This window comes from Cricetulus griseus, assembly GCF_003668045.3.
Source record: "Cricetulus griseus strain 17A/GY chromosome 1 unlocalized genomic scaffold, alternate assembly CriGri-PICRH-1.0 chr1_0, whole genome shotgun sequence".
Classification (NCBI taxonomy): domain Eukaryota; kingdom Metazoa; phylum Chordata; class Mammalia; order Rodentia; family Cricetidae; genus Cricetulus; species Cricetulus griseus.
In genome coordinates, this window is record NW_023276806.1 from 167,642,819 (window position 1) to 167,665,420 (window position 22,602).

At 33.4% G+C, this 22,602-nt stretch overlaps 1 protein-coding gene across 1 annotated transcript in view; it reads left to right on the forward strand.

Moving 5' to 3' along the window:
* Positions 1-21,957, forward strand: part of Mgat4c (MGAT4 family member C) — a 37,386-nt gene extending 15,429 nt beyond the window's left edge. The window contains exons 2-4 of the mRNA XM_027394165.2: positions 11,840-11,992; positions 18,557-18,704; positions 20,816-21,957. Coding sequence (XP_027249966.1) covers positions 11,840-11,992; positions 18,557-18,704; positions 20,816-21,957 — 1,443 coding nt within the window. The remainder of the gene's footprint in view (positions 1-11,839; positions 11,993-18,556; positions 18,705-20,815) is intronic.
* The last annotated feature ends 645 nt before the right edge of the window (positions 21,958-22,602 follow it).

Consider the following 22,602-nt stretch of genomic DNA (forward strand, 5'->3'; position numbering starts at 1 on the left):
GGAAGTCTCAATTCTAAACATCTATGCCCCAAATACAAAGGCACCAACCATCATTTAAGAAATATTATTAAAACTCAAATTACAAATAAGGCCTCACACAGTTATGGTGGGAGTCCTCAATACCCCACTCTCACAAACTGGACAGGACCACCAGACAAAAACTTAACAAAGAGACAAAGGAATTAACAGAAGTTATGACCCAATTGGGATTAACAGACATCTATAGAACTTTCCATCCAAACACAAAAGATTATACCTTCTTTTCAGCATCACATGGAATCTCAAAAATTGATCACATACTCGGCAACATAGCAAACCTCAACAGGCACAAAAAAATTGGAATAATCCCATGTGTCTTAACAAATTTTACTTTGACTTGAAGCATTAATCTACTTTTGTAGATGGTGGTAGATAAGAAATTTTTTATATATTTTTAGTTAAATTAGAAACAATCTTATTTTACATATCAATCCCAGTTCCCTCTCCTTCCCATCCTCCCAAGCCCCCCATCAACCACCCCCAGTCCCACACCCCCATCAACTCCCCAGGGAGAGTGAGGCCTTCTATGGGGATCATCAAAGTCTGTCAAATTCTTGTGGTTATAACTAGTTCCCTATCATACCCCTACAGCATATTCACTCTTTTGCATACTGCTCTTAACACTGAAACTGAACTTGTGTGTTATAGTAACCATAAATATTTCTGTTATTCAGATGCAGTTTGCTGTTATAGGATTCATATGCTGGAAGCCTAGTCTCTAGTGTACTGTAGCCTTGGCGCCAGACCAAAACATGATGCACATACATACAATTGGGCAAAGCACTCATAAAAAATAAATAAATAAATAAATAAATAAATAAATAAATAAATAAATAAATAAATAAATAAGCAAACCTGGCTCTTCAGTCATTTTTCTGCCTGCCTTGCTACCCAGCCACTACTGGACTTGTAATGTCATGAACCAGGTGGGTCTCATTAACTGCAAATGGAGATGGATTTGCTTGATTTCAATTCTTCAGTCTCCATTGAATTGAATACATCTTTCTTTAATTTTTTATAGTAGACAGCCTAGAGTAACTCATTATCTCAACAGAAAATAGAATAATGCAAATATAGTATAATAATATAATACCATATTAATTTATCAAGGGCTTAACAATGATCATGATGCCTCCTCCCTTTAAGGTAGCTGTTATTGCCAGCAAAATTATTGCTTTAGTGTCTACCTCAACTCAGAATAGGTTTCATGGTTATAATGACCCTTAGAACAAAGATTTGTGCTAAGAAAGATTTATATCCCTACTATGACTTAACTTCTAGTCAGAAAATATTTCTTTTTCTTTCAAATCTTGATGATATAAAGCAGAAACCATTGGTGGGAAATGCCATCCTGAATGGGTGAAATAAGTGCAGCTTTTCTTCGTTTAGTTAACTTCAATCCTGAAAAAGATTGCCTTGTCTTTCCAATCCTACTCTCACATTTGCTGTTTTTATAATAGGTGACAAGGAAACCCTTACCCTGTCAGTGTTACTATTTCTGTATATGTTGTAACTTAATGTGAGCCACAAAAAAATAAATCTTGCTGGGCATTGCTATGAACCCTATGGAATGGTCCAGCTGCCATCATTTTTCCCTTTACTGCCACTTGCAGCTAGGAATGAATGGCACAACGTGGGATGACAGAAAAACTCTGAGGAGAAAAAACAATTACATTTGCTGCTATCAATATCTGAGACTTTTGTAGCAAATATAATGATAATCGTGGTTTTTTCTTTCTTTCTTTTTTTTTTTTTTTTTGAAAGCTTTCTGAAGCTTTCGCTATGTCAGCAACATTCTTTCTATTCATCAGAAAGTATTGACTGCTGCCCTGAGGGCATGTTCAGCCTTCCACAAAGCAAAAGAGAAAAACAAATTGGGCAAGCATTAAAAAATGCAAGCCAAGCAAGTCTGATACACAGGGTAGCACATGTCAGAGAGATGAACAGTTGACTGTAATACTTTTTTTTTCTTTGCATGTTTTCATTGATGTAAGTTTAAATGTTATATATAAATCTCTTTTAATAAAAATGTAGTTCACTTCAGGATCCTGTTAATTTTAACACATACTAATCAAAGATTATATAACCAGTTGGTGCCTTGGGGTAGATTAACAAAGCAACATTGATTTATAGGTGTAAGGATTTGTTTTTTTTTTTGTTTGTTTGTTTTTGTTTTTCTCCCCCAAAATCCTCATATGGCCATAATCTTTTTACTGGGAAGGAGGGGGATATACATAATTTCTTTTCTATTTGCCTTGAAGACTTGGAGAGTGAGCACAGGACTTGTTAAAACAGACCACTTTGCTTCATGTAGCCCCAAACATAAAGGTGTTGTCAGTACACACATAAGCATCTGTGTTGAAGCATACACCTGTGCCGTATACTAGTTTATCTGTCACTTCCTATCAGCATCAGCTCTTTAGTAAGTGAGTATCTTCACTGCATTGCTGAAAACTAGCAAATAAATTACTATACTGGTAGCTTCTCATGGGAAAAAAACTTTGACAGTTTTTCAGAGAGCTTATTTGCTTCCATGAACAATAATATTAAGTAAACAGTATAGAAACAAAGGATTCTAATAACACAATGAGTACTTCTATATGTATATGTCTGAATTAATGAAGGAAAGTAGAATAAATTTTGGAATTTCTGTCCTTACTGTGTATCTTCTAGAACTTTCTGTAGTATATGGATTTTGATATTTAAAAAAAAATGAAATAACATGTTTGGGAGTTCCCAAGTACAAGGAATTATGCTATTGGTCTTTTCACTGCCCAAAATTTCAACACTTTTTTTCTAGACTCAGTTCTTAAAGATTCTTAAAATGGGTCTATGGTAATTATAAAATATTTCAATCCTGAGTTAGGCATGATGATACACAATTTTAATCTCAGGACCTGGGAGGCAGCAGCAGATGGAACTCTGTGAGTTGGAAGCCAGCCTGATCTAAGAAGAGAGTTTCAGGATAGCCATAGTTGTTACAGAGGAACCCTGTTTCAAAAAACAAAAACAAACAAAAAATTCAGTTCACCATATAATTATTATTGGCACTATTATTACTTTTCATATGAATACATTATAATTAATGAAAGAAAGTTTATGGGTGCTTTGTGAATGGTTGAAGTAAAGCTGATATATCCATGTGCACTTTTGAGTTTAAAGAGCACAGAGGTACCATAACAGGCCTGAAACAAAAAGAAGTCCTTAGGCAAGGTTTGAAGAATGCTAAATTGGGCATGGTGGCACAAATATGTAATTGAAGTTCTCAGAAGATGAAGACAGAATGATGGCAAGCTTGTGTAAGGCTTAGGCAGTATGGTAGGACTCTTTCTTAAAATCAGAAAGCTGAAAAGCAACTGCTGTTCTATAGAAAGGAAATTACAATTTTCATAGGCTCCTACTTTATTTGCACCTCTTAAGTTCAAAGATTTTACAAGATGTGAAAAGCTTACTCCTACTTATAAGCACACATACATATTTAAACCAACTTTGTTAGCATCAATTAACTTCATACTTGAAATGCTGGTGATATGGCTAAAGGATTTTTAAACAAATACCATACACTGAAAATGGTCAGAGTCTTAAAGAAAGATTATACACATGTTCCAATATTAAGAAAGAAGCAGGTGATACTGAGAAATCTCTGAAAGCAGAGGGAAGTCTTAAGAGGGCTCAAAATGGGAAAACCACCTTCTAACTGAAGTTGGAATTCATCTGGATGACTTAATTACTGATGGTTGAAATATGTGAAATTGGGAAAGTAAGGGAACAAATGCATGCAGTTCATGGTAAGAGGCAAAGATAGAGAAGAGTGGTTTTTAAAAATACACTCAGCATGTCAGTCCTAAAGGATATGGTGTCAGTGCTAAGAGGAAAATGTTAAGGCAAACATGTCTGCTTACAAAATAATTCACAGGTTGTTTGAAAACAAACCAAAAAAAAAAAAAAAAAACCTGATTTCTTGACTCCCTGTATTCATTATTAAAGTCCTACATATTCCTGACCATGGTCAGGTATGCTAAACCAAGAACACACTGATTCTGCCTCCATGTTAAATAGTATGACTTCCATCAACTACTCCATGTTAATTTGCCAAAGACAGTCCAACATACTTCTCATGGTGATCTGATGAAATTTCCTGGGAATTTATTTCAGGTCCACCGGGAAGCATGCACAGATCCCCTCAAACTATCTTCATTTCACAGTGTTAATTTCCAATGCTACAGTTTGACTTCAACCAAAGCTTTGCTTCATGAGTCTGTGTTCTGGAAAATTACATTTTCCTGCCATTCAGGTTTTTGAAAACCTTCTGGGACATAAATTGGTCCAAGATAGGTGACTAAAACACTTTAACAAAAATTGATGAGTCTGGGTTATTGTGGAACTGTTAATAATGGGAGTCTGGGTATCTCTAACACTTTTGCCTGAACAAAGGATCCTTTTCTTCTTACTGGGTGGCCTCATCCAATCTCATAATGAGGGTATGCGCCCAGTCATAGTGCACCTTGTTATGCTGTTGATATCCTAGGAGGTCTGCTCTTTTCTGAAGGGAAATGGAAGTGTATTAGATCTGGAGGAGAGAGGAGTTGGAGGGAACTGGGAAGAGAAGAGGGAGGGAAGGCTGAGTTCCAGGTGTATTCTATGAGGAAAAAATTAAAATTAAAAAGAAAACAAGGAAGAAGAAATTAATGACTCAATAAAATAGCATTGATTTATTGAACAGAGCATTCCCCAAAACTTTAAGATAATTACATGCTGATACACATATATCATGTATATACATACGTATTGTCTATAATGGTGATAATATGTGTGATTACAATTATATGTATATATGTGCATAGGAGTCCTAATTAACTAGATATTCTGCATTCAGCAAATATCCTTTTAAAGGATTTTGAATACTATCCAGAAAGAGTAATTATTTTTAAATTGTCCTTCATTCCTCCTCCCCCCTTTTTAATACCACTTGTACTAATACATTTAATTACTTAACTATTTCATGCAGGTTTTCAGAAAATGTCAATCATGTCACAAGTTCTCATTGTGAGGTTACAGCAGTTTAAAAGCTGGGTATATGAAAGGGGTTACTCTCCACACCTGCAGAATTTATGTTTACTGCCACATACAGTGTGCTATTAGCAAAATATTAAGAGTCAAGCTTTCAGAAGTTCAAAGTGAGTCAGTTTGACAGTCGTCCTCCCATGTGACCACTGGATGGTCACATGTAGGGTTCAGCAAGACAGGCCCTAGGAGGAAGCAATTTGATATCTTGTAGGAATTAGAGAGCCATCTTTTGGGTTGGTTGCTCAGATCGCCTCAGTAGCTGCCTAGAAACTGATGCAGCACTGTAGGCTTCATTACTTCACCGCAAACATTGCAGCAACTACTGAAGCTTTTCTGTTTACAGTCTAAGAGTCGCTGTGCTGGGAACACTAAAATGTGCTTCCACCCTCTGCACTCAGGGTAAACTTATCTGATCTTCATAGTCATCAATGGTCTCAAATATTGTATGTGTCGAATTGGCACACCCTGATTCATCCAAGGGTAAAAAGCTCAATCCCACTGCACCTCGCTCTACTGAGTCTCCGGATTCTCTGCATGTTCCTGATAGACATGACCGTGGCAGACACAGCAGGCAGAGATGCAGCCAAATCCTCTGGAAAACACCACAGCATTCTCATTTTGAGCCTGGTTTACCTTAATCCATGTTATTATTTTAACATGAAAATGATTCATTATTATCATTGCTATTACTAAATGTAAAATAAGTGAAAAATTTAAAACACAGGCCAATCTGGCTGTTTCTCCTTAAAGAAAGCACTATTAGAACACTGGACTGGAAAACTGTAATTTGGATTTCAAAATCTGCATTCCCTGAAACCCAAATTCTCCACACTCCCCTTCAGAGTCAGAAGTCTTTCTGAAATAGAAAGTACAAATTAACTAGAAATGAAAGATAAATAAAACTCTCTGAAGAGGCTTTAGATACCTAATTCCACTCCATGCAGAAAAGGACTAAAAGGTGAACCCTGGTTTTAGCGAGTATGTTTTCGATCCATGGATCGTGGACCTGCATAGGCCAGGAAGCTGATCTCTGGGCTTTGTCAGGGCTGATGGTTTTCCTGCTTCTGCCTTGTTATTTTTAACTGAGATCATTTGCAAAGAGATGTTTTGATTGATTCCCAATGATAAATCAGAGACAGTTATAGTTCATTCCCCTTAGGGTCAACCAACAGACATCAGCATACACCCCAGGTAACATCCAAATATAGAGTGCTCCTTGGGTACCTGTGATGTCATTTCAAGTTTAGGAGCAAGCATGCAAAGATGTTTCATCACCTTCAAAAGATAATTCAAATCATGTTAATACTAATTACATTCTTCTACATAAACCAAATACATGATTTTTAATATGTGGGAGGAGCTAGAAGGAAGGGACATGGGTCGGGCAAAAGGTAGAAAAGGGGAAGTAATGTGATTATATTTCAATTTAAGAAGTATAATTTAAAAATAAAAGAGAAAATATGAGTTATTGTTTTCTTTCAAGTATGGTCCCTACACTAGGAAATAAATTTTATTTTATTTTATTTTTCAAGACAGGGTTTCTCTTGTATTTGTGTAGAGGCTATTCTGGAACTCACTCTGTAGACCAGGCTGGCTTTGAACTCACAGAGATCTAACTGTGATTAAAGATGTGCACCACCAACATCCTGTGGAAATAAATTTTAGTAAAAGAGTGTTGTACATTGAGCCAAAATACTGCTTAAGACACAAAAACATTATTATGACTAATGCTCTTAGGTAGTATGATACATAAAAATTTATATTACCAATTCATGTTCATTTATTTACAATTCTAGATCAAAAGTTTAGTTTAGCACAACCAGAATGTGTGGGATCAGGGCTTAAGTTGGTTTCATTTAGTGCAGCATATTTTCCTAGTAATATATTAGGGGTGGATTATATCAACTTGCTGTCTATTTAATACTCAGCTAGCTTCTCCATGACTAATGGTCTTTTGGTGTCTACTCAGATTTAAAGTCTGAGTTCAGAGTGCATCTCAGGTCACCAGAAGTCACTATTCTGTTACATAGAACTCGACTTGCTTTTATCTCTTTATTTCTTTTCATCATATTTCCACCATATCTTTATATCCACTAATATATCAACAGATGTGCTTACTCCTCTTTTGATGGATCATTTTCAATTATTCTTGTTTAGGATCCCATTACAAAATATTTTAAAATAATTATGTATTGTATATATTTTGTTAACCAAAGCACATAAATATTTCTAACAGAAATAACTACTTTGAGTCTTCTAAGTTCTCTTCTTTTAAGCAAAAACTATTTAACAAGTGATGTGTTGAGAATATATAAATTTCATCCCATGTGTGTAAATTCTCACACCAATACTTGTATTTCTAGGAATTTTTTATTTGTAAATTTTGCTGATGTTTTATTTGGCTATTTTAACTTTTGTCAGATGAAAAAACTAACAAGATTTTACTTGTTAGTTTTGTTAGTTGTGCTATTGTAAGAAAGTTGTTCACTATATAATTTGACAATATCTTGTTCATAATTGTAGCATTTGGTATTAGAAAGTGATGATTACACAATTTATTTTGATGGTTGCTTATATTCAACTATATTTTAACTCTACCCACCAAACCATGGTTCCTTGTCTTTCTTGATTATTATATTTTGTTCATCTTATTGTCACTTGCCTTTGTGAGTGACTTCATTTTTGTATGTTTTGTTGTGAAATTTAAACTTAGGGTTGAAACTGTGTATGTCTGTGGGAGGACATCAATGCTCTTATGCACATGTATAAATGAGTGTATATACATATGCATGAATCTTTGTTTTAAAATATAAACTGTCTATTTGCATTTATTAATACTACTTATGTATTGTTCCAAAATTATTATCTAAACAGTTTTCTGTGATTTAAAAAATAAGAAATATATTTTCCTAAGTGCTTGTTTTTTTTTAAAGATATTTAATTTACTTAGTTGGTATTTAGAAGCCTTAGCTTTTTGTTTTGGTCTTTAGCTTTTTTTCTATGTTTTTAATTTTGCCATTAGTGTCATTTTTGTCTCTTTATTTCTACACCTATTATGTTTCCTTTAATGTTTGTTCCTTAAATCACACCTATTCTCTATAAAGTGTCAATGTATATAAAAAGTAAGGTGTCCTTTGCTTACAGTTGAGGAGATACAATTCATCATGGCAGGAAAGGCATGATAACTGAAATAGTTCAATACATATTTGTAGAGGCCTGTAGAATCCTCTATTGTATTTTGTCTGTTCAGGAAGCAGAGCACAGACAGGACCAGATAGTGGTCCTACTCATCTTTAGTTGGTATCTGCTGTTTTGTTCTCCCACCAGTGTAGTCCACCAAGCTCAGCTCACAGTGTTCTGATACTCTCCTAACACACTTCTCCAAACTCCTCCACACAACCCAATTTTAATTGATAGTTTTTGCATTTTCATAGCATACAACTTTCATACACAATTCTTATACTATGTTCCTCACATTTATTTAAAAATGAAACCTATAATTCACTACAGGGGATCAACTGGAGTCTGCTTGTTGATAAACATTCCAACTAATCTCTGGGTATTTGAGTAAGAATAGAAAACTTTAAGAGATGTTTCAAATTGATTCAAATTGAAAGATAAAGAAATATTTAATAAGCCTGTAAGTCAAACAGTCCATTTTCTTACTTACTATTTCATTTATATAGGAAGAAAAACAGGTTGAATTTGATAAGCAATAAGTGAAGAAAGAAAATAATAAAGCAGCCCTTTTCAAGAAAATAGAGGAAATTTTACCGAGACTCTGTCAGAAAGCCGCCTCTGACCACCGTAAGAAATAAACACTAGATTCATAATTCTGAAAACAACCAAAACACTAGAGTAGCATATATGAATCTGTAGTGATATGTTATTTATAATTTATTAAAGCTTTCCTGAGGATTCATAAAGCAAAGTCAGCCACAAGCTCTAGAAGCTAGGCACACACCTTTAATCCCAGAAGCTAGGAGGTAGTGATACTCATCTTTAATCCTAGGACTAAGGATTAAGAGATAGATGAATCTCTGTGACTCCAAGCCATCCAGATCTACACAAGAGTGAATCAGTTTAAAAGAGAATTATTATAGCTCACACCTTTAGTCCCAACATTAGGGACATATATAAGACAGAAGCAAGGTCTCAGAGAGGCATTATTCTCCAGGCACACTGAGGAAAATTTACAGTCTGAGGCTTGGTGAGAGCTCTTGGAAAAAGGACCAACCCATTCGGCCTGAGGTTGAGGTGAGAGCTAGTGGCAGACTGCTTTGCTTTTCAGGTTTTCTGCTTGAAGCTTGAACCCCAGTACCTCTCTCTGGGTCCTTTTATTTATTCATGTTACATGAAGCAATGGTCTCAGACATTGGTCGCAAGCAGACTTGAGTGATGAACTGTGATAAAAGGAAACAAAGATGGTGACTATATTAGTTTCCCACCAAGTGTTTCTAAGCTACGACTGAAGGAAAGAAGACACAAGTGTGGACTTCTTGAGCTGACTAGGTGGAGAAGAATTTACTAGCAGATACAAGAGAAAGGAAAGCCACACTGAGAGCTTCACTTCCAAGAGACACAGAAAGAAAGCCTTGGGGGATAGAAATGAGATTCCTTCTAGTTTTAACCTAATAATTTAACAGTTCCTACGTGTGAAGAAACTGAAGGGGAAATAGGCTATTAATCACAATAAAGTAACAGTTAAGTTTTTTTCTAGAATATAACAATAACAAGAAAAATTTATGTTTGCCTGGATAAGTCATTCCAAATCTGATGTCTGGTGTAAGTCAGGCAATCATGTGGCCAGTAAATCTGATACCAGCAGTGTCATATCCTTGGGATGTAAAAGGTGATTACCTTTCCTGAATACACTTTATCACATGTTGCTGAAAATACTAGAGATGTTTGCTATTAACAATGTGAATTTGATCTGACCAGTCAACAGTGAATGGCTGCATAATGTCCTTATAGCTAGGTATAGAGAAGTCATTAGTCAGATCAAACTTCCTTATTAAGTTCTAGGAGATAGATACATTTTCTTAAACATTAAAATTATGTCTCAAACTGTGGCTGCCTTTAAGACATTAGCCCTACCTTTATTTTGATGATTGTTTTCACTTAAACCTCAAGTTTCAATTACTTTTTTTGCCTTTTAAGAATGGCTAAAGTCACCAGTGAAACTTTAGAACACTAAAAAAGAAATATGGATGGCATTTTCCTCAATAATCAAATCATCTACAAATATATTTCTCAATGAATCAGTGAAAAAATGTACCTTCTGTACTCTTCCAGGGTATACTTTGCATGATATATCTACATTAGCAATCCAGTTTCCCTAAGCCTTGTTTTCCTTCCTTTTATATTAACAAAGTGAGATAAAGTATATCCACCTCATTCATGATGACTCATTTGATCTCTCTTGTAGTCAAGCAACAAAGTATCAAAACTCTTAGCTCCCTTTCCAACTCCTTGTTCTGCAAAATTAAGTTAATATTTGGACCTAGGTAGGCCACATTAAGAAATTTTTGTTTGATCAAACTTCACATACTTCAACTATTTTCCTACATTCTTTAAATTTCTTCTCACACATATGTTATTAGATTTCTGCCTGTATTAACTGGAAAATAAGAATCTCGTATTCTTCTTCTTGGGTCACACTTTGAACATTTTTTAGGGAGCTGCGGGTTTTGAGAATAGTTAAATGTCTACTAACGATGATTGGTAGGGACAAATTTTGAGGGTGATTCACATAGCATCATACTTGGCAACTGCCTCCCATGAGCCTTTACTACTATTTCCAATCCATAATTCCCTGTCTTAATAGTGAGGGTGGGAAAGCAGGTCCTGTTGGGTGTGGGAAGACTACATCTAGAACAGTAAGACATATTCAACTTAGACTTTAATGTTTCAATTGTCATCAGACTGTTCCTATAAACTTTCTTTCCAAGGTCCTTGATTGCATTCATTTCCAAACAATGTTTTCATTCAATGCTGTTTCAGAGTTAGAATTCTACCCTAACACACCAAAATCATTAGGTATTTGTTTGATTTTAAGGTTTTTATTTACACATTCTTAGGCTTTTATTTATATGGTGCAATGCAATACCATACAATATAACACAACCAAAACCACAGCCCTTCTATTCAACTTGTCTTCTTATATTATGAATTAAAGGGGGCTTCTTTATAATTTTGGTTTTAATTGCATGTAACATACTCAACAATTGAGAAATTGAAACTAGCAAGAAATGTCAGTTTAGGAGAAAGAAAAGCTAGAAAATATCTTGAGAAACAAATGCCCATCCTAACAAATCATTAGATAGCCTAAAGGTGAGAATTAAGGAATTTACATTTTGGCAAAACTTTACCTTAGCTTTGAGTTATAGATTTATCCCTTCCCTTGTTGTAAATCTCTATCTTCCTCCATCCCTCACATTTTATTATAAATGCAAGAATTAAATTAAATTAGATTTGAAAAAAATATATTCAACTAAAGGTTGTAATTTACTACTTTAAGGAGAGAAATTATTCAAAAATATGTTGTTTCATTTCTCCTATTATTAATTCACTTGCTCTCTTTAAAATTTGCCCTCAGTTGATTATACATAAAAATTTCAATATTATGTATGAATATTTAAAATGAAAATCTAGTTCATACATGTGACTGATGAGATTATACTATTCATACTCCAAACTTAATTGTTAGTAACTATTTTCCTCTTTTTCACAGGAGAAAACGTTTAAGTTTTATAAAATGAAATATATTTTTCAAATACTGGATAAAATGAGATGCTTGAGAAAACGTTCTACAGTGTCTTTCTTGGGAGTTCTTGTCGTTTTCCTTCTATTCATGAACTTGTACATTGAAGATAGCTATGTTCTGGTAAGTGTTAGAGACATTATTTTTATTTCAATTAGTGCCAGTCTAGTTGTATGCCAACCTTGATATAACAAGCAGTATAGTATTTGTTTGAGCAGAATTATTTATTCATGTATCCTATATGTATACTTTTAGCCATATATTGTCAACACTCTACTTGATTATTCTGTTTTATTTTTGTTTCTTAAGTACTTTATGTTGGCTGATTAACATACACACACAGTAATATATTACATTTTAAACATGTCAATATTATATAATAATATAATATATATCATATAACACAGACTGCATATATTATTTCAAATATATTAAAATATTAAGAACTTTGGTCTGTAATGTGAAACATATAGACTAAATAAATTTTTCTTTATTCATATTTCCACCCTCCATATTTCACGTTATTATTGAAAATTTCCTGTGTTACCCCCATATTTTGCCATTTATTTATATTAGTACTGAAATTTCTTTTCTTATATTTCTTAATATTCTAAAATATTACACATAAATATATTTTAGAATATTCTTCCCCTCCTCTGAATCCTTCAAAATCATGCCCACCTTCCTACATACCCAAGTTAAAGTTCTTAAAAAAACAAATAATTTTCAAAATATTATTGACAACCTCAAAATAATACATATTAACCATGTTGTGTTATACATGATTATCTTGTCACGATGTGTAATACACCTTTGTATTTTGATCAAACCAAAATTCCAACATATAATATATTACTTTTCACTGAAACACAGCAAGAGGTAAAGATAATGACATGGAGCAGTGCAGACATTCAAAAGACACAATAAAAATTAATAAATAAGTATAAGGTACAAAATATAGAGGTAGAACAAGTGAATATTTATATCTACTTAAGAGGCATTAGTGCATTAGTTACTATTGATTTCTGTTTCATTATTTCATGTCTGATGATGAAAATGCAATTTTGATGTCCTCATTATTTTATTTGAAAGAGGCCAAAGACACATCCCAATTTTCATATTATTATTACTATTCATACACTTAAAATAGTAAAACATATAGCATCACAGACAATAGAAGTCTTCCCCACACGCAGCAGGATGAGATAATGGATGTTGTTTTCATGAGTGATTATGACAATAACCTCATGGAATGTACCAAATATAATTTTATATTTTGTTATATATGATTATCAGTGTCCTACTATTTGCAGCTGTATCTTACAAGTCAGCCTTAGGATCTTAATTGCCACAGATTATCCTACGAAATATTTTGTAGACATGCTTGCTTTCTACAGCTCCATACTTTAATGAAAATTTGCTAGAATCATAGGTCCTGAATTTTTACAGATTTTGTCTCCAAGTAAATACTAATTTTAAAGACTTGTAATTCTATCATCTAAAATCAGATCATAACAGTTGAATGTGACATACATCAACAGGTTTTACCTAGATATGACCTAGGTAAACAACAAATCAGAGAATTACTATTGGTATGAATTTGGGAATATTTTTAACTTGGTCTTTATTGATGTTTATGTGATATCAGATAGTGGAACAAGATCCTCACAGTGTAGATACTAGTTAACTTTGATGGAAAGAAATGGGATGAAATAGAGATTGTCATAAAAATGATTCAGTCATGTGAAAAAGATAAGAGATATTATCAAATTAAATGTTAATATTTCATGTACAATAAATCAAAAAACTATCATAAGCAACAGACATAGAGTTACATAAAAGTTATTACATTAAAATTATTTAAGTTAAATTAAATATACTAGATGCATAAGTCAGTAAGAAAAATATGAAGTTGGTACCCTGATTTGAGAATTTTTTTGAAGTCCTTTAAATACTGGTCATAATTCTGAAATTTTAAAAGTATGATTTAATTATATAGTTATGTACTAAAGACTATTGTTTGGCTAAAATTTTTCTATTAATATTAAACATATTACTAATCAAATTTGAAAACCAATCTAGGCAAAGAAGAAAGGTATTACTTAGGGTTTAAATATTAATATTAAATTTGAAAAAAGCAAATTACTGAGAATGATAAATACATGGTTATTGTAAATTCACTAGTGGTGTTTTTATTTAATTTTTTATCCTTTTAGTAGATTTGTATGTAAAATTGTATGGCATGCTGAAATTCAGCCCATAATTTCTTATATGAAGTTACCATATTCTGTCAATCAATAATATTAAATTTGTTAAAACTATATTTCTAGAAGACTGAAAACATGGTGCAGTGTTTAAGAGTTCCTAATGATAATTCAGAGGACTCAGAATTACATTTCCAGCACCCACACTGTGGCTCACAAACCTTTGATTCCTGTTTCTTGGGATTCATCTTCCTCTTCTGTTCTTCAATGCCATTTGCACACATGCACTGCATATACATTTATATTGACACACACATATAAAATAAAAGTAAATAAAAATCATTTAATCTTTTTTTTTAATTTTTATGTCATACAGATACATCATTGCCCTCTTTCCTTCCTCTCCTCCAAGCCTTCCCAAATGCCCATTCTAGCTCACTTTCAAGATCTAGTACTGTGTTCTCTTTAATTACTGTTACATACATGCATATGCACACACATGCACACACATGCACACACACACACACACACACACACACACACACGCACGCACGCACGCACGCACGCACGCACGCACACACACACACACACACACACACACACACACACACACACTCACACACAGAAATACACAGACACACATACCCCATATGGTAATGGAAAACTAATAAGTGTTCCCAGAGAAGACTATTTCTCCTGTTCTCTGCATTACTTAGTCTATAGCTCTTTGCATCTAATTGAGACCCAGCATATCTATCGTTATTGTCCTTATTCAACACATGTTTCAGCAGTCATGTTGATGAGACTGTATAAGGATAGTTTGTGATAATCCTAGAAGACAGAATATTAGAGCAAACTCCAAGTTCCTCTGGATCTTAAAGTCCTTCCTCCCCATCTTCCACAACAATCCCTGAGACTTGGATAAAGGAATTGTGTCCCTACCCGGCTATGATGTCTATGAACCACAGAAATGGCAGGCATAGGGGAGAAACCCAAACTGTACAATAGTGTCATGCATAGCTCTGTGGCTAACAACAGATCTATAATTGAACTTCCAAGACGCACTTGACAACAGGGAAATCATGCCTGCTACTGGAAACCTAGCCAAATGCCCAAGGCCAGTGTAATAGTGGATCTTGGAGGAGAAACACCACTGTTGTAAACTAGCATTATCCCCAACTACATTCTAAACATTTCTCTTTATATCTAGAAATAAGTATGTTTCTCACCCCTCATCAACAAAACTTCTCTTTGCAACAGACAGAGATCATTACAGAAAACCACAACCAATCAAACTGCAGAGTTGTGGAACCCAATGAATGTAACTTCTACACAAATAAATCTTGTTTTTTTTTTCATGTGTACTTCTAAAAGTGTGAAAATTTTTAAAAATTGTCTCTGGTAATAAAATACAATATAGTTTCTGCTTAACAATTTTCCTCTTTCATCTTTCATTTTATTTTTCATAAGCTTACCACTCTTGGGTTTTGACTTTATTAGTCCATAATGTCATAGTGAATACAATTTTCTAAGCATAAACTGAAATATCTTTCTCTTGTATTATTGAAACAGTTCTTATAATTCTGAGAAATCAGACGAACAGAATTAGTAGTCTCTGGAGTTATTTCCCACATTTCTATTATCTTTTTGATAGAAATTTTATTTGTCATTTGAAACTATAGGCATATTAATGTCTTGGTATATTTGCTTTTGTTTTAGAAAGATAAGTGAATTTCAGTTGGAAGGGAAGCAGAATTCAGTTGAAGAGACAAATACTTTACAAAGCAAACTAAGTGGCAGAGACATTGCATGCCCAATCAACTTAGCCTCTCAGCTGTGAGCATCTTCAAAGTAGCCACAAGGGTATATATTCAGACTGTAGTGAGTCCATTGAATTGCATTACCATCCAGAAAATGATTGTCATAAAGCTTTGCCTTATTACTGAGACACAGACTTTAGTATAGCTACTGCAGAAAAGGAGGCATCCAGGGAGTCTGGATGTTCAGTCAGTCATCTTTAAAAGCAGCCAACCAGACAGGCTCAGGTGAAAGTTACATTTTTATTGATGCTGAAAGTATTAAGAAGCTTGTTCTTGAGAACTGAATTAAGTACTTTCATATCTGTTCTGTTTCATTTTATATTCTCCCACGTCCTTCAGCCAAAATTAATGTATTCCATTTTATCACAGAAAAGGTCTAGACTTTTACATGCTCAGGAAAGAATCCTTAAAAATACTCAATAATGTATGGTTTCTTTAGCATGTAGACTCATCTAATAACAGTATATAAAAATGTATACAGCATAGAGACTACTGTGGACTTTATAGAAATGGCTTCTATTGATGTTGTACACTATTGCATTATCTTTGAACTAGTTTATGGGATTAGTCTGCATTTACTTTGTAACAATCTTAAATTTTTTGTTAAATACATTAAATACATATAATATTTGTATACTTGATCCATAGAATAGATTAAACTACTTATGCATAAGATGGGATGGTCAGAATTCAGGGAATTTCAGCTACTATACTTAAAAGAAATTTCATTTAATCTTGCATTGCAGATATTCCAGATGTATACAACATTGAAATGTGATGGATAGCCTATAAACCTTGTTAACATGCCTTTGTTCAAATTATTAAAGTGATATAAAACTTAGAAACATGTTGCACAGAATAAAACTAATGAGAAAATTTAATATTTGAAAAATTGAAGAATTGAATTTTCTTAACTTAATTGTGTAGCCCACAGTTAAATATTCTTAGCTCTCCTGTTAAATTCAAGTAGTACTATTTTTTTTATCCTCTTAAAAATCCTACCCATGGACATTTTGAAGTTTGATTATGTGTTTTGCCTTTGAGTCAGTAACTAAGTATCCAGTGTTCTAATCAAGGTAAAACTTGTGTATGAATCTTACCCAATGTTTTAGAAAAGATTTAATGAAAGCTTTAATGACCAAAGTTAAGAACTCAAGGCAAAATTCTTTTAAAGAATTTACTTTTTCTACAGTCCTAGTGGCTTGCACTTGACTCATTTATGCTCCTACCGCAAGTACTAGAAATACATCTACATAGGAACACACAGGCAAATGGACAACTTAGATAAAAGCTACACTGCTTCCCAATCAGATCCTCCTAAAATATATGACCAAAAATAATCTAATAATGTATGGCCAATAATAACTTTGTCAGATTATCAAAATCTACCATTGAAGTTGCATCAAAGCTTAGAGAAAAGGAAAGCAAATAATGGCTAACAGGACATATTTAAACTGAATTTGAAAATTTGCTTAAATGTTAAGTGCTTCTGTTGATAAATGACACGAAATTCCACTACCAAAAAACAAATTGTAATGAATACAAATGATCCGAATTATCTTTGCCAGAAAACCAAACAAAAAAATGTTCACATATACATCTATACACACAGAGATAAAGACTACAATAAGAAACAAATGGGTTCTAATTGATGTTACTGAAGAACATTTTCAGATAAGCAATTTCATGTCAAAAAAATGGTGCCTAGCTTCTCTCAACAATTTTAATTTATATGACTGTCTTAGTCAATGTTTTATGCTGTGAAAAGGCAACATGACCACAGCAATTCTTGTAAAGGAAAGTATTTAGTTGGATCTGGCTTGCAGGCTCAGGAGTTTAGTTCATTGCTACCAGAACAGGAAGCATGGTTGGATGCAGGCTGGCATGGTGCAGTAGAAGCAGCTAAGAGTTCTATATCCCTATCTGCAGGCAGCAGACAGAGAAAGTGACAATGGGTCTGGCTTGCGAATTTGAAGACTCAAAGGCCACCCCAAGTGATACACTTAGTCCAACAAGGCCACACCTTTTCCTATAAGACCACACCTCCTAATAGTGCCAATGGGGCCTATTTTTATTCAGTTCACCACAAGGACCTTATAAGGTCATCTATATGAATCAATAAAACTTAGTAAGAATTTTTTCTAATTCTAAATAGTTTGTAGTTAAAACTTCCTATTCATTCTTTAGATATCACAATCATATCACAATCATATCTTTTTTCATTTGTAAGCATTTACAAGTACATAGATTTATATGGCCCAAAATTTGGGGATCTAGAAAGAAATAACCTCAAGTGAAAACTCCAAATTGATCATCATCAAACCATAAAGCCCTTTTGTTTTGAAATTCTTAGAATTTTGATGTATTGGCAGTGGGGATTTTCAAGTAAGAATTGAATCACTGAAAAATGGAATAATAGTCCATGCTATAGAAAAGCAAATGTGTTACAGAATGAAGATTAGAAGAGAGAAAGTTTAAAGCAGAAGCTAAAGATAAAAATAAGGTCTAAATTGATGTAATTGTAGTTATGGGCTAGTAATTGAGATTTTTGTAACTTTCTACATATTCACACTTCCCATATCTCCATTTTATAAGGACTTAGTTACCTAATCTGTGGCCACATATTATTTATTAATTTTGTATGTGTATATTTTCACATTTAGGAAGGTGACAAGCAACTCATAAGGGAAACATCCACACATCAACTTAATTCTGAACGCTATGTTCACACTTTCAAGGATTTATCTAACTTCTCAGGAACCATAAATGTCACCTATCGCTACCTAGCTGCCACACCTTTGCAGAGAAAGCGTAAGTATCTTTAACATTTTTAATTAAAAATGAATTAAAAATAGAAATTTGCATAAAAATAATGATAATTTGCTATTGTGTAGCAATACAAGATTAAGAGATAGGTTTTTATATCTATATTTTAAGAAGGATGCAACATTCTTCATCTTTGAAAATACTTTCTGACCCAGTAACTATAAAGATAGCAAATTTCAATAAATACCCTTTAGAAATTTGTTATAGGGACATTAAAGATATAAATAATTATCCATTGACTTGAAAATATTTTCATGTTGCTGTATTTCCAGTCTTTCAGAGTTTAGATTTATAATTTCTGTCCAGTGTTGAATGTGGTCTTGGTAGCATTCTACTATATAAATTGTTATCATAGACTACAAAAATTAGTATATTTTACTTTATTGTCTCATGGTTCTGGTAGCCAGAAGTTGAGATTTAAGTACTGGCACTCTGATAATCATTATGATTGTTCCAAAGAAGATTTGCCAACTTAAAATTCAAGTTGAGGTGCATTCAGTAAGATGACAAAGTTTACTCACGCCAATTTGAAGAACATTTTCTGGTAGGAAAAATGTAATAGCCATTCAAAATTTAGCGATCCTTTGAGTGGCTTCTATGTGGTCTAGATTTGCAAAGAGCAAAATTAAAAGCCAGAGAATGAACTTCCATCCAACATGTGCTTACCACTAAATTAACTGACAAGAACATCACAGATCATTGACTGGTAGTCAGTGACTTATGTAATATATTCCAGATAGAAATGGCAGAAGAAAGGAAGAACTTTGGCTGCACTTCTTAAACACACCTATGGTATCAAGGAAAGGCCTATAATAACTCACTAGGTCTGAAACACATAAACATACTCACTTTAACACAATAGTTATTAAGAAGTTTTATTTAGTCTTCATGATAAGAAATTAGATTTTAGGAAGTCCCATAATGCTTGTGAGATGTAAATAATATGTATTTACTGTTATTTTTACCCTGGAAAAATCCATTTTTTTTTTTACTTTTTTACTTAAATCTAAGAAAATTTTCTCCAGAGAATATTGGCACAAAATATCTTTCCAAACAGATGAAAGAGTAAATTCATGGAACCATATATTTAAGCAATGATAAGATTTTTTAAATACATTCTATGAAACTTTATTTTCTATAAAACATATCAGACAAATTTCTATATATGACTAGGAAGTCTACCTATTCCTTTAACAAAGATAGTGATAAGATAATGAAAACTGAAATACACAATACATTCTTTGGAAATTTTATAGATGATTTAAATAATTGTTTAGTCTTTTTTGCCCTCATTAAAATATTTTAGGACACTTTCATTTTCACAGTTCTTAAACAATATTTGTAACATAGAATCCATATTAGATTGCTCATGAGATATAATTTGTTTTCCCTATAAGATATCAAATGTGCATAAAACACTATAACCCTTGTGTAATGAGTTTAATACTCTAAAAATAATGTGTTCAATACAGAATCATTTCATAGATTTACTTATTGTAACATGAAAATATAAATACCCCAGAGTCAGATATTGGAGTTCAAGCTGAAGATCAGGGAAGCAAATCAGATGCTTCTTATTTCTACCTCTAGCTAAATGGACTGATCCTGTCTCCAAGAGCTCTCACCAAGCCTCAGACTATAGCCTCTCCTTAGAGTTCCTGGAGAATGAATGCCTCTCTGAGACCTTGCTTCTGTATTATGTACTTCCTTAATATGGGAATTAAAGATCTGAGCTATAATTCTCTTTTAGACTCATTCATTCTTGTGTATATCTGGGTCACCTTGGACTCATAGAGATCCATCTACCTCTTAACCTGAGTACTAGGATTAAAGGTGTGTACCACCCACCACTTCCTAGCTTCTGGCTGCTAGAGATTAAAGGTGTGTTCCTGGCTTCTATGACTTCTGCATGATTTTGATTTCTGAATCCTCAGGCAAGCTTTAATAAATCATAAATAGTATATCACAACAACTTATTATAATTACAGGCCTAAATAATGCAATATTGGCTATTTGGTTCCTATTGTTACATTATTCAAAACCTGTTACCATTTAATTAGTCTTCCTCTTTTTGTTGTTGTTGTTGTTTTGCTCAGGGTACCTCACAATTGGACTTTCATCGGTGAAACGGAAAAAAGGAAGCTATTTACTTGAGACAATTAAGTCAATCTTTGAACAGTCCAGCTATGAAGAACTAAAAGAAATTTCAGTAGTGGTGCATCTAGCAGACTTTAATTCATCTTGGCGCGATGTCATGGTCCAAGATATTACACAGAAATTTGCCCATCACATTATTGCAGGAAGATTAATGGTTATACATGCTCCAGAAGAATATTATCCAGTTCTGGATGGTCTTAAAAGAAATTACAATGATCCAGAGGATAGAGTCAGATTTCGCTCCAAGCAAAATGTAGACTATGCTTTTCTCCTTAATTTTTGTGCCAATACTTCAGACTATTATGTAATGCTCGAAGATGATGTTCGGTGTTCCAAAAATTTCTTAACTGCCATCAAGAAAGTCATTGCATCCTTAGAAGGAACATACTGGGTAACTCTTGAGTTTTCAAAGCTTGGCTACATTGGTAAACTGTATCATTCCCATGATCTCCCACGTCTAGCCCATTTTTTATTAATGTTTTATCAAGAAATGCCTTGTGATTGGCTATTAACTCATTTCCGAGGTCTGCTGGCTCAGAAAAATGTGATCCGATTTAAACCTTCTCTCTTTCAGCACATGGGCTATTATTCATCCTATAAAGGAACTGAGAATAAACTGAAGGATGATGACTTTGAAGAGGAGTCATTTGACATTCCTGATAACCCCCCAGCAAGTCTCTACACTAATATGAACGTATTTGAAAACTATGAGGCCAGCAAGGCTTATAGTAGTGTTGATGAGTACTTCTGGGGAAAACCACCTTCAATAGGAGATACATTTGTTATTGTATTTGAAAAGCCAATTGTAATTAAAAAAATTAAAGTGAATACTGGAACAGAAGATCGACAGAATGACATTTTGCATCATGGAGCTTTAGATGTTGGGAAAATACTTATGCTCAGCAAAAAAGCAAAACAATGTGATACTTACTCAAGACTGGGGGAATTCAAAAATGGAAACTTTGAAATGTCACAGGTGAATCAAAAAATTTCATTTGACATACAATGCATAAGGATATGTGTTACCAAAACACAAAAAGAATGGCTGATAATTCGGAGTATCAGCATTTGGACTTCCTAGCCAATTAAATCAGTATACTGAGTCTCTGAAGCAGGCCTTCCTGTTTCAATTATTCCTATCCTCCTCTTTTGCTACTTTTGTCTTTTGGAAGGAACCAATGGATGTGATGTGTCACAGGAAAAGTTTATGGTCTCAGCAGTTTTGATTGTAGTTTAATGAAATCACCCTTGTATTTTTGTTTTCACTTTTGAGGTCAAATATCATTCTGTAGTTAAAGCTGCTGTAATTCATATATTTAAATGTTCATAGCTCCACAATTTCCACCAATAGCCAAAAGTGATGAAAGATTTAAAATGAGAAAATTCTTTTGTTGGATGATAACTAAAACACAGTTGCCAGCTATACACATTTATTCATGAATTGTTAATTCATTATATGAACAATTTCTCATTAAGAATCTCTGTGAATATGCATTGGGTTTCAATCATAAACTGGAATATTTTTCTTGAAAATTTAGGCTTTCACTGATTGCTATATTTCTACAATTAATACCTCCTCATAGAAGTGATGTCTTTACAACAAACAGACTGTTTTGTGTAAATAGGACTATGGAAAAACATACTTAAAAAATCATCATTCCTCTAGTTATTTCTATAAAAAAGAATACTGCTCACTGTTTAAAAACATTTAATTGAGCAGTTATTA